The sequence below is a fragment of the Orycteropus afer genome, unplaced genomic scaffold (genome assembly GCF_000298275.1).
Source record: "Orycteropus afer afer isolate SDZICR_OR568_19922 unplaced genomic scaffold, OryAfe1.0 scaffold00124, whole genome shotgun sequence".
NCBI lineage: Eukaryota > Metazoa > Chordata > Mammalia > Tubulidentata > Orycteropodidae > Orycteropus > Orycteropus afer.
In genome coordinates this window covers 2,387,836-2,400,173 of record NW_006921711.1, presented here as the reverse complement: position 1 = coordinate 2,400,173, position 12,338 = coordinate 2,387,836, and the positions used below count along the sequence as shown (strand labels likewise).

Genomic DNA, 12,338 nt, shown 5'->3' with positions numbered 1-12,338 from the left:
AAGTCCCAAGGTCGGCAGAGCATGGCAGGCTCCTGACCAATGACATGGCTACATACAGAGGTTAAGCGTGCCATAAGCTAGAGACCATTCCCAAAGCTGTTTCTTACATACAGGAAGCAGACCACATACCCAAAGCAGCTACTCAGCTGCTCCAATAGATTCCACCATGGAGTGAATTATCAGTCTTACCATGTGAAATAACTACATTCAGCTAACCAGCCACTCAACCAGGACCAGCCAAGGTGACACACAAACTTAATCACCACAGCATCCAAATTTGTAAGGAAGAAGTCAAACTATCCTATTTACTGATGATATGATCCTACACCTAGAAAATACAAGAGACTCAATAAAAAATCTACTGGAACTATTTGAGAGATTTAGCATAGTGGCGGGATACAAGATCAACATCACAAAATCACTTGGATTCCTCTACACCGGCAAAGAGATTGCTGAAAAAGAGATAAGGAAATCAATACCATTTACAATAGCTACCCAAAAAAAATAAAATACTTGGGAATAATCTTACTGGGGATACAAAAGACTTGTACAAAGAAAATATAAAAGACTACTTCAAGAAACCATAAGAGATCTACATAAATGAAAGAACATACCATGCTCATGGATAGGAAGATTGAACATTGTGAAAATGTCAATTCTACCCAAAGCAATCTATACATTCAATGCAATCCCAATCCACATCCCATCAATATTCTTTAAGGATATGGAAAAACAATCACTGACTTTATACGGAAAGGAAAGAGACCTCAGATTATAAGGAAAGCAATATTGAAGAAGGACAAAAGAGGAGGCCCTACACTGCCACATCTCAAAACCTGCTATATAGTCACAGTAGTCAAAACTGCCTGGTTTGATATATTGACAGACACATAAACCAATGGAATAGAATTGAGAACCCAGAAACAGATCCATGGACCTATGGTCAGCTGATCTTTGACAAAATTCTGAAATCCATTAAATGGGGAAGAGATGGTCTCTTTAACAAACAGTGCTGGGAAACTGGCTATCCATTTGTAGAAAAATGAAACAAGATCTGTACTTCACACCATACACAAAAACTAACTCCAAATGGATCAAAGACTTGAATGTCAAACCTAAAACTATAAAGTTCCGCAAGGAAAAACTAGGGGCAAATTTAGGTGCCCTAATATATAGGATAGATAGACTATCAAGCATAACCCAAAATATATAAACAGCTGAAGACAAAGTGGATGAATGGGACCTTCTAAAATCTAAATTTTTATTTAGTTTTTAGATTTCTCCAAAAAAATAAAAAGAGAACCCACAGACTGGGGAAAAAAGTATTCAGCAATGACATATCTGACAAGGGACTTATCTCTAGAATTTACAGAAAACTCCAACACCTCAACAACAAAAAGACAAATATTCCAATTAAAAAATGGGCAGAAGCCATGAATAGATACTTCACCAAAAAGGTTATTCATATTCACAAACATATGAAGAAATGCTCATGATCATTAGCCATTAGAGAGATGCAAATCAAAACAACGAGACACCATTCTGCCCCAACACTTCTAGCAAAGCTCAACAAGACAGAAAATAACAAATGCTGGTGAGGATGCGGAGAGATTGGGACTCTCACACACTGCTGGTGGGACTGTAAAATGATACAACCACTGTAGAAAGCAGTATGATGATTCCTTAAAAAGTTGGAATTAGAAATACCATTTGACCCAGCAATTCCATTAGTAGGTATATATCCTAAAGAAGTGAGAGCCAGAGACAATGGTCCTATAACTTTATGTGTATGATCAGAATTTCCAGGTGTATAGTAGACCTGACAAGGGGCAAGGTTGTAGTCACTGGTTGGTCACAGCCAGTTACCCAGTAGTTGAACCTGTGGGCTTGGGACCATAGTCACAGGGGACATCAAGCTCAATTGGCATAACATACTACACAAAACACTGTTCCACCTCCTACTTTGGCAAATAGCGACTGGGATCTTAAAAGTTTGCAAGCTGCCATCTAGATGCAACAATGGGTCTCTCCTCATCCAGAGCAAAGAACAATGAAGAAAACCAAACATTCATGGAAAGAATTAGTCCTAACGACTGGTACACCATCCAATCTGCAGCCTATATGAGTATGAGACCAGAAGAACTAGATGGTGCCTGACTACCACTGTCAACCACTTGGAAGGGGATCTATATAGGAGATCCTGGATAGAGAGGGAGAACAATGTAGATCAAAACTCAAAATCATTTGGAGAAAAAAAAGGGAAGGGGGATCAGATTTGCTGGTCCAATAGAGCCTGGTGGAATGACTAAGACTGTGGCCCCTATCTGCCCTTCAGGTCTGGAATTGAGCCCAGCTTCCAGCCAAACAAAAGATAGACATATAAGTCGAACATTTACCTGAGGTAGATACACTCCTTGGAGAGAACAATCATGGCAGAAAGAAGGGCTGCTTATGCACAGGGAGACAACTCAGGGGTCAGGAGTGCATGGAGGATGGACACAGGGAAGAGGTAACTATGGGGAGGAAGTGGGAGGGGAGCTGTTGCATTATGGTAAATTGTGGTCAATGTCATTGACAAAATGTATGTGAACTGCTGTATGGAAAGTGAATTTGCTCTGTAAATTTTCACCCAAATCACAATTAAAAAAAGAAGTGAGAGCCAGGAAAAGAACAGATATATGCACACCCATGTTCATCACAGCACTATTTACAATAGCCAAAAGGTGAAAACAACCTAGGTGCCCATCAACAGAAGAATGGATAACCAAACTATGGTATATACACACAATGGAATACTATGCAAACCTAAAGATTAACATAGAAACTGCAAACCACCACACAACATGGATGAACTTGAAGGACATTATGCTAAGTGAAATAAGTCAATCACAGGAGGACAAATATTGTATTAGTCCATTATTGTAAAAAGTCATGGAAAGGTTTATATATGGAAGGAAGTTGTCTTTGTTGGTTACCAGTGGTGGATGGTGGATGGGGGAGCTCTGGTAGCATAGTGGCTAAGACACTTGCCTGCTAACCAGACGGCTGGCAGTTCAAACCCACCAGCCACTCCTCGGAAGGAAGGTTGGGCAATCCTACTTCCGTAGTGATACTGCCTCGGAAACCCAAGGAGGGGTCGCTATGAGTCGGGGCCGACTCGACGGCACATAACAACAACAACAACAGTGGTGGATGGGGAGTGGAGGGAACACTGTTAGATAGGTAGAGACAAGTACTGATTTGGGTGAAGAGAAGGGCAATATACCAAATGTACAAATCAACACCGTGGCATTGAGGAAGAGGAAGACAAAGAGAGGTGTGTGGGAGGTACAGACAGCAAAGATGAACCCTTTTGCACATATAGTACTGAGTTGTCAGTGAAGGCAAACATGGATATACGGGTAGATAGACACGTGGACAGGCTAAACTATTAGGTATGTCTATGCAGGGGGCAGTGTGCCCATGACCATCTATAGAGTTGGCAGACAATGTTTCTACAAGTGTATTAGTATCTTCTACAAGAATCCCCAGGTATACATTAGAGCTGACAAAGGACAAGGTTGTAGTCACTTCTTGGGCAGAGCCAGCTACTAAGAGGGAGTGAATAGTTGGACCTGTGGTCTCGGGACCATAGTTGCAGGGGGCATCAAGTTCAACTGGCATAACATACTACACAAAACACTATTCCACATCCTACTTTGGCAAGTAGACACTGGGATCTTAAAAGCTTGCAAGCAGCCATCTAGATCCAACGATGGGTCTCTCCTTGTCCAGAGCAAAGAAGAATGAAGAAAACTGAAGAAGCATGGAAACAATTCATCCAAGTGACTGGTACACCATGTGATCCTCAACCTATAAGACTATGAGACAAGATGAACAAGATGGTGCCCAGCTACCACTGTCAACCACTTGGAGGAGGATCTATGCAGGAGATCCTGGATAGAGTAGGAGAACAATGTGTAACAAAACTCAAACTCTTTAAAAAAAAAAAGGAGTGGGGAGAGACCAGGTGTGCTGGTCTGATGGAACCTGATGGAACCATTGAGACTATGGCCCCTAGCTGCCCTTCACGTGGAATTAAACCCACTCCTGTGGCTCCCAGCCAAACAAAAGACAAGCATATGAGCTGAACGTTGACATTAGGTAGATACACTCCTTGGAGAGAACAATCATAGGAGAATAGAAGGGCTGTGTATGCACAGGGAGACAGCTCAGGGGGTAGGAGTGTATAGAGGGAAGGACACAGGGAAGACGTAACTATGGGGAGGAAGTGGAAGGGAGCTGTTGCATTGTGGTAAATTGTAGTTAATGTCATGAGACAAAGTGTATGTGAGCTGCTGTATGGAAAGTGAATTTTTCTGTAAACTGTCACCCTCATCACAATTTAAAAAAAAAATACAAAAAAGAGCTGAACAGAAGATTTCAAAGAGTAGCTTGAGAAGATGAAGTCAACTATTATAATGAAATGTGCAAACACATGGAGTAGGAAAGCCAAAAGGGAAGAACACACTCAGCATTTCTCAAGCTGAAAGAACTGAAAAAAAAACTTAAGCCTCAAGTTGCCATATTGAAAGATTCTATGGGTGATATATTGAATGATGCAGGTAACATCAAAAGAAGGTAGAAGGAATACACACAGTCACTGAACCAAAAAGAACTGGTCAATGTTCCTCCACTTCAGGAGGTAGCATCTGATCAAGAACCAATACTATTGAAGGAAGAAGTTGAAGCTACACTGAAGGAAGTGGAGAAAAACAAGGCTCCTACAATTGACAGAATACCCAGTGAGATGTTTCAAGAAATGGATGCCACACTGGAGGCACTCAGTTGACTATGCCCAGAGATTTGGAAGACAGCTACCTGGCCAACTGACTTGAAGAGATCCATATTTGTATCCATTCCAAAGAAAGGTGATCCCACATAATGTGGAAATTATTGAACAATATTATTGATATCACACTTAAGTAAAATCTTACTGAAGATAATTCAAAAATGGTTGCAGCAGTATATTGACAGAAAACGTCCAGAAATGTAAGCTGGATTCAGAAAAGAATATGGAGCAAGGGATATCATTGCTGATATCAGATGGATCTTGGCTGAAAGCAAAGAATACCAGTAAGATGTTTATTTATGTTTTATTGACTGTGAAAAAGCATTTGATTATGTGGATCATAACAAATTATGGATAACATTGAGAAGAATGGGAATCCCGGAACACTTAATTGTACTCATGAGGAAACTGTACATAGACCAGGAGGCTGTCGTTCAAACAGAACAAAGGGACACTGCATGGTTTAAAATTGGAAAGGGAGTGTGTCAGGGTTGTATCCTTTCATCATACTTATTCAATCTGTATGCTAAGCAAATAATCTGAGAAGCTGGACTACACGAAGAAGAATGTGGCATCAGGTTTGGAGGAAGACTCATTAACAACCTGCAATACGCTGAGGACACAATTTTGCTTGCTGAAAGTGAGGATGACTTGAAGCACTTATTGATGAAGATTGAAGACCACAGTCTGCAGTATGGATTGTTGTTGTTGTTGTTATGTGCTGTGAGCCGGACCCGACTCATAGCTACCCCTCCTTGGGTTTCCGAGGCAGTATCACTACGGAAGTAGATTGCCCCATCTTCCTTCCGAGGAGTGGCTGATGGGTTTGAATCGCCAGCCTTCTGGTTAGCAGTCAAGTGCCATAGACACTATGCTACCAGAGCTCCCTCAGTATGGATTACACCTCAATATAAAGAAAACAAAATTCCTCACAACTGAACCAATAAGTAGTATCATGATAAATGGGAAAAGATTAAAGTTGTCAAAGTCTTCATATTACTTGGTTCTACAATCAGCACCAATGGTAGCAACAAGACATCAGACAATATATCCAAAAAACAACCAAACTCACTGCCATCAAGTCAGATCCGACTCATAGTGACCCCTCCATGGGTTTCCAAGGCGGCATCACAACGGAAGTAGATTGCCCATATCTTCCTTTTGAGGAGTAGCTAGTGGGTTTGAACCTCCAGCCTTCTGGTTAGCAGTCAAATGCCTTAGGCACTATGCTACCAGAGCTCCCAGACAACATGTAGCATTGGGCAAATCTGCTGTAAAAGACTTCCTTCAAATCGAGAAGAGCAAATATATCTCCTTGAAGACTAAAGTGCACCTGACACAAGCCATGATATTTTTAATAGCCTCATATGCATGTGAGAACTGGACAATGAGTAAGAATACCAAAGAATAGTCAATATTTTTGAGTTGTAGTGCTGGCAAAGAATGCTGAAAGTACCCTGGACTGCTAAAAGAACTAATAAATCTGTCCTGGACGAAGTGCAGCCAGAATGCTCCCTGGAAGCGAGAATGGCCAGACTTCGTCTCACCCACTTTGGCCATGTTGTCAAAAGGAACCATTCCCTGGAGAACGATATCATGCTTGGTAAAGTAGAAAGTCACAGAAGAACGGGAAGGCCCTTACAAGATGGACTGACACAGTGGCTGCAATGATGGACTCAGATATAGGAAGAATCGGGAACCGGGCAGTGTTTTGTTCCGCTGTAGGTAGGTTCACTATGAGTTGGTGACAATTAGACAACACCTAAAAATAGTGCAAAGTGGGCTGAGGTTCTGACTCAGCCCAGAGGATTTAGGGGAGGTCTCACATAAGAAGAGATTGAAATAGAGGTCTGATGGATAAGTAGTCATTCACCATGTACTGAAGAAGATAAGAAGGCTAAGCAGATAGCTAGTAAATAATGTCGGCCTAAGCATTATGCTCTTTTAAGAACTACCTATATGGGATCAAATTGACAACAGCAAGTCCAAAGATTAGTGTGGTAGTTAAGGTTGTGTGTCAACTTAGCTGGGCCTAGTTGAGTGGCTGGGCAACTAGTTGTAGTTATTCTCCATAATGAGACTGGTAATCACTCCATGGTGGAATCTACTGAAAATTAAAACAAGTCCACAAGAGCCAAAATATGACCATGAGTATATCCCATCTGAAGTTAGAGACCATCTGTGGTAGTTAAGTTTGTGTGTCAACTTGGCTGAGCCTGGTTGAGTGGCTGGGCAGCTGGATATAGTATTCCTCATGATGAGACTGGTAATCAACTCCATGGTAGAATCTACAGTAAGCAGCTGAGTAGCTACCTTAGGGATGTGGTCTGCTTCCTGTATATAAGGAGAAGCCTTGGGAACAGTCTCTTTATGGCATGCCTGAACCCTACATGTAGTCATGTTGTTGTTCAGCAGCCTGCCATATTCAGCTGAACTTGGGACTTTCAGTGAACTTGAATCAATGGCCTGCCGTGTTGTTTGGTAACATTGGGACTGTGCCTTTTCACTTGTAGACCTTGTGTTTGTCAGCCTCAGCAGCCAGCAGCTGTCTGAGTGAAGAAAAGTCTCCAGTTTCAGTGAGCTGGGGACAGAAGATGGAGGTTGAGGGGCTTTCACCCAGCGCCTAGATCCTGGCACTCTGAATTCAGACTTAATGCCTCCAAACTGTAAGAGAATAAACTCCTGCTTGTTAAAGCCATCCCATTTGTGATATATTCCCATCAGAGTGACACTAGGTAACTAAAACCGTTAGATTGCAAGCTTAAGAGAGCAGTGAGTCTATGTTAATGGTAGAGAACTCAGAAAAGGAGGGTGAGAATGGATGCACAACTTGAAGAATGTAATCAATGTCACTGAATTACACATGTACAAATTGTTGAATTGGTGTATGTTTTGCTGCATATATTCTCAACAACAAAAATAAATATATTTAAAAAATAATAATAAATGAAGAGGACTAAGCAGAGGGCACATTTGTCCCAAACCATTAGAACATTAAGAATGTGGAAAGTTCAGATAGCAGCATTAGCTGAAACTTGTCTGTGTTCTGATTTAGATAGAGATTCAAAATGAACATAAGCACCAGTCAACTAGAGTTTTTACTACACTAAGAATCACTGAAATCGTGTCACAGGACAGCAAAGAAGACAGTGTGCACCCCAACATAGATACTGCACAGTATGATGAGATTAATTCAAAGCCCTAACTTTGATAATTTAACTGATCTGTGTTTACTTCACTAGACAATCCTTGTGATAGCGACCTATGAACATATGCATTTTATTACATTGTAATACTCTTTATAGCAATAGCAAAACCAGATTGGTGCTCTGAAAAGACTTTCAATACATCAGCAAAGAAATGGTCTTAACTCTGGTGAGTTATGTCAAGACAGCACTGGAAGGCTACTGTAATAAAAGCTGACTAGAGACAAAGTAACTTCCCCAAACAATCATAGTACAATCTCAAGTAATGTGGCAATAGCTGCGAAAGTCTTGAAACAATAGTAATGAAAAGTGTCCTCATATGTTTTCAGCAGATAGCCTAAGGCAAAGACATAACGCTGGTGTGTAAAAACAATAAACAGACTTCAAGTCAGCGAACACAAATCAGACATTTCTGTCAAATCAGAACGCACGTGAAATTATCAGCAACAGCAACTTTGAAATACTAGACGATACCATTATTCAAAAAAGTAACAACCCCACACAACTGACTAGGCCACTTAAGAAACTCGCAGATCACTTCAAACTACAAGATAACCATTTAATTAACTTTCACAGAGGCACTTTCCTATTCCTTTCACGCACTGTTATCCAAAAGAATTCACGGCCATGCGTACAGGATCATAGGTCCAAGCACAGTCAAGCTCGCTGATATTCGAGAGCTTTAGGGCTGGCGGGCGAAGAGACTTGCAACTGATAACTAGAATCAGGTTGGGAGTTAGGAAGCAAGAAGAAACTTAAGGGAGGCAGCAAAACAGAAGTAGGAACGAAGAGCAGTATAGAGTCACCAATCAGACTGACGAGCATTGGGAAAAGTCCCCAGGAGACGGACAAACAACTAGAAGGGGATCTTCAACTTTGATCTGAGTTTCCCAGGAATTCAGCCTTGGCTGCCCTCAGCCGGACCTGATCCCTCCCTTTTGGTTGATTTATCTCTTATAAGATTTTTTCAAAAAAGAAAAGAAACAAGGCACAGGAGCGGACACTTAGGTTAATCAAGGGGGCGCTTCTCAGACGACATCAAGGAAAACTAAGGAAATCCCGGGAGATGCTGAAGGGAAAGTGCCCCTGCTGCTCGCTCAGCTCGCACCTACGAGGGGAGTGGCGAGAGTAAAGGTAAGGAAAGCGTGTCCTCCCTTACCTGCCGCAGGAGCTTCCAGCGAGAAGCTGCCAAGGCCGCTGAGACTGTGGGCTCCCGAGCGACGCTACCGTTTGCAGGGTCCCCGCCTGCCACTTGCTCGGTTTCACCAACCCCGATGTCCACGACTCGCGACTCCATCCCACTGGAGCCGCCAATTCCCAGAGCGTCGCTGTCACTGGTCTCCGCTGCCAGGACCTGCCCACTTCTTCCCTGTCAGGACCTGTGACGCCCGGCCTCCCTCCCACTGCCGGAGCTGTCCAGCCCTCCCGGAATTCCGCATTTCTGGTACTCGCGTCTCCTTGGCAACTATGGCAGCGCTGATCACCTCATTGCACCATTTTGCTGGTGGCCATCTTGAGTGAGGGCGGACAGAAGGGCGCGGGAAATGTGACAGAGCTGTTGCACCGCTGCCACTCTTTGTTCTCATCTCCTCTCCTTCATCTTTAATTCATAAAACTATAAAAGAACTAAAATGCTCATATATATTGTTATAGAATCCTGGAGGAAGGGGGGGAGGAATCTTTTCTTGACCACAATAAAGATGGCGAAGTACGCGTAGGATTCGTGTTAGATTGGGGTTACGTAAACCGGCGTGCTGCAAACCAGCTCTGGGCGGCTTGGAGTAGGTTGTCGTTCTGCGGGTAGCAGAATACAGACTTCGGGTGGACGCAGCTGAGGTGACATCTGCTCTCGATCCTGAGAACTTCGGGTTCTCTGGCCTGCCTTCACTTGTTTCTGTGACCAAAGCTGGACTGACTCTCTTTCAATTTGCGTATGTATGGGATAGTGCTTGGGGTCTCTTTCTTTCCTACCCCTCCCACCCAGCCACGCTAAATCCCTTGGTCCTCGCTTTTTGCCCTGTGGTCTCTTCACTGCGTGAGACAAGTTACCACTCCCTTTCGCACTCAAATCGCTTCATCCCTGAGATGGAGTTGCACAGATAAAACGATTAGGTTCTCCGGGGAGCCCGTTTATCTACCCCGATCTCCATCCTGAGCTTTGAATACTGCCTTCTTCTTGTAAATGGCAATATGTATGGACTTAAGCGACGGGGTTAAAGGTGATTTGGGGCCTTTGCCGGCGCCTTTTATATTCAAAGCTTTTTTTTTTTTTTTTTTTTTTTTTTTTTTTTGCTCTTCCATCCCATCAGCCCGTTATTTTGCTGCGACACAGGAGATAAAGGGGAGGAGGGGGGCGTCGTAGCTGATGTGCTCTGTTGTAAGTCTGACGCAGTGTTCTTTGATACAGAGGAGCGTTTTGTGGAAGACTCCCATGATGAAATGCTACAGCGTGCAATGTGCTTAGAGTATTCCGAACCTAATAATGGTAGCCACCATGGCTGCTACGTGCTGGGCATGTTAAGGTCTTAACATGTAAAATGTTCTTACAGTAACAATCCCATAAGATAAAAGGTGCCATTATTTCAGTTTTGCAGATGAGGAAACTGAGGCCTTGCGACAGGTAGTAAGTGCTGCAACCAAGACGTGAGCAGGTTTACTATCAGGATTAATGAGAACCAACTGCCAAACAGAAACCAGAGATGGTCTCACATCTTATTTGTGCATCCTGAAGTGTTTGTTTTTTGTATTTTTTTAAAATTAAAAATCTACATACGTTTTTCACACTAAAGCCTAATAATGGTTTATTATGTCCAAGATCTGGAGACAAACCAGATTGGACTTTTTGCTATACTCCTGACTCTGTAAGTGACCTGGAGCAGTTGCTTAAACTTCCACAAGAGCCACAAATTTCCTCACCTGTGAAATGAACGTAATAATGGCTACTTTATCAAGTCTTATAAAGTTTAGATTAAAGTATGTAAAAGCACATAGCAAACACACCACAAATATTAATCCTACCCGTCTGCCTCTGCAGCTTTATTAGTTAATCCTTTTCCAGTTCATCTTCTCTAAAAACATACCAAAGATGTGCTCAGAATTATGTGACTTCGAAGCCAATTAAAGCCCTCAGAGTCCCTAAGATGCTCAGTTAAATCTGTATATTTATTTGCAGATTTTTATTTTTATTTTTGTTTTTTGTTTTAGTTTGGCCCTATGTGTACCAGAATCAGTGCTGCATAGCTTGAGCCCGATAGGATTGACTTTACAGATGAGACATTTAAGTAACATCGGCCAAGAGTATGATTTGAATGAAACTTTAACATACATATTTTCAGATTTATGTAACGTAAATTATCAGCTGTCTGCAGTTATTTATAACCTAAAAGATGCATGCCCCTGAAGGACAGAAATAAGAACTGCCAATCTTAAACACTCTGAGAACCCACTACTGTATATATTCGTGCCTATGAAACTATTCATGTGCTGGCGGCCCCAAAGAGAGCATAAACCAGGGACTTTGATATCATGCAGCAGAAGACCAAATTATTTCTCCAGGCTCTGAAGTATAGTATACCTCACCTTGGGAAATGCATGCAGAAACAGCATTTGAATCACTATAACTTCGCTGATCATTATTATAGTAGAATAAAGTTGAAAAAATGTCACCTAACCAAACGTCTGCAGAATAAAAACAAGATACCAGAGTTAGCAAGAAACATCCCAAGTCGGAGCTTCTCCTATAAGGTATGGACTGTTTAAGTTAACCTATTTGTAGGTCATTAAGAGTGATTTTAGTTTAAAACTAAAATAGGGATAGCGTCAGGGTTACTAATTTTCTCAGTAATTCTAACTTAATTTTTAAAACTTCCAGGCTTAGTATTCTGTAGTCAAATAAGTATAAGTGAATACATATACATTTATAGCTCTAATATATAAAAATGTAGATTTATGAACAATGATTTATCTTAGTGTGTCAGCCAGTAAATTTCAAAATACAATCAGCTTTCTAAGATTCTTAGAATACCATATTAAAGCTCTTAATAAAATCTAATGTGCTAATTGTTTTTTGAATCCCAGATTAGTAAACTTCAGTAAAGGCCATGTGATTGTGTGCTATTTTGCTGCAAAATAAGACATGCATTTTTGATCACGTGGGTCCTTCAAGAAGAGACTCCCAGTCCATAGTACTTACACCAGGCCCTAAGTTGTGGGTATGACCTCAACCTTGAGGACCTGACTGCCCTTATATGTAGTGTGAACCACACATCCCAGTTTGCCAGTCTACATCTGTTTATCCCTGT

The 12,338-nt window shown here is 41.8% G+C and overlaps 2 protein-coding genes across 2 annotated transcripts in view; one reads left to right on the top strand and one right to left on the bottom strand.

Annotated features, from left to right (window-relative positions):
- CAMKMT (calmodulin-lysine N-methyltransferase) overlaps window positions 1–9,334 on the bottom strand; it is a 720,478-nt gene extending 711,144 nt beyond the window's left edge. The window contains exon 1 of the mRNA XM_007944389.1: window positions 9,197–9,334. Coding sequence (XP_007942580.1) covers window positions 9,197–9,334 — 138 coding nt within the window. The remainder of the gene's footprint in view (window positions 1–9,196) is intronic.
- Window positions 9,335–11,562: 2,228 nt separating this feature from the next.
- Window positions 11,563–12,338, top strand: part of PREPL (prolyl endopeptidase like) — a 44,170-nt gene continuing 43,394 nt past the window's right edge. The window contains exon 1 of the mRNA XM_007944386.2: window positions 11,563–11,781. Within this exon, the coding sequence (XP_007942577.1) occupies window positions 11,563–11,781 (219 nt within the window). The remainder of the gene's footprint in view (window positions 11,782–12,338) is intronic.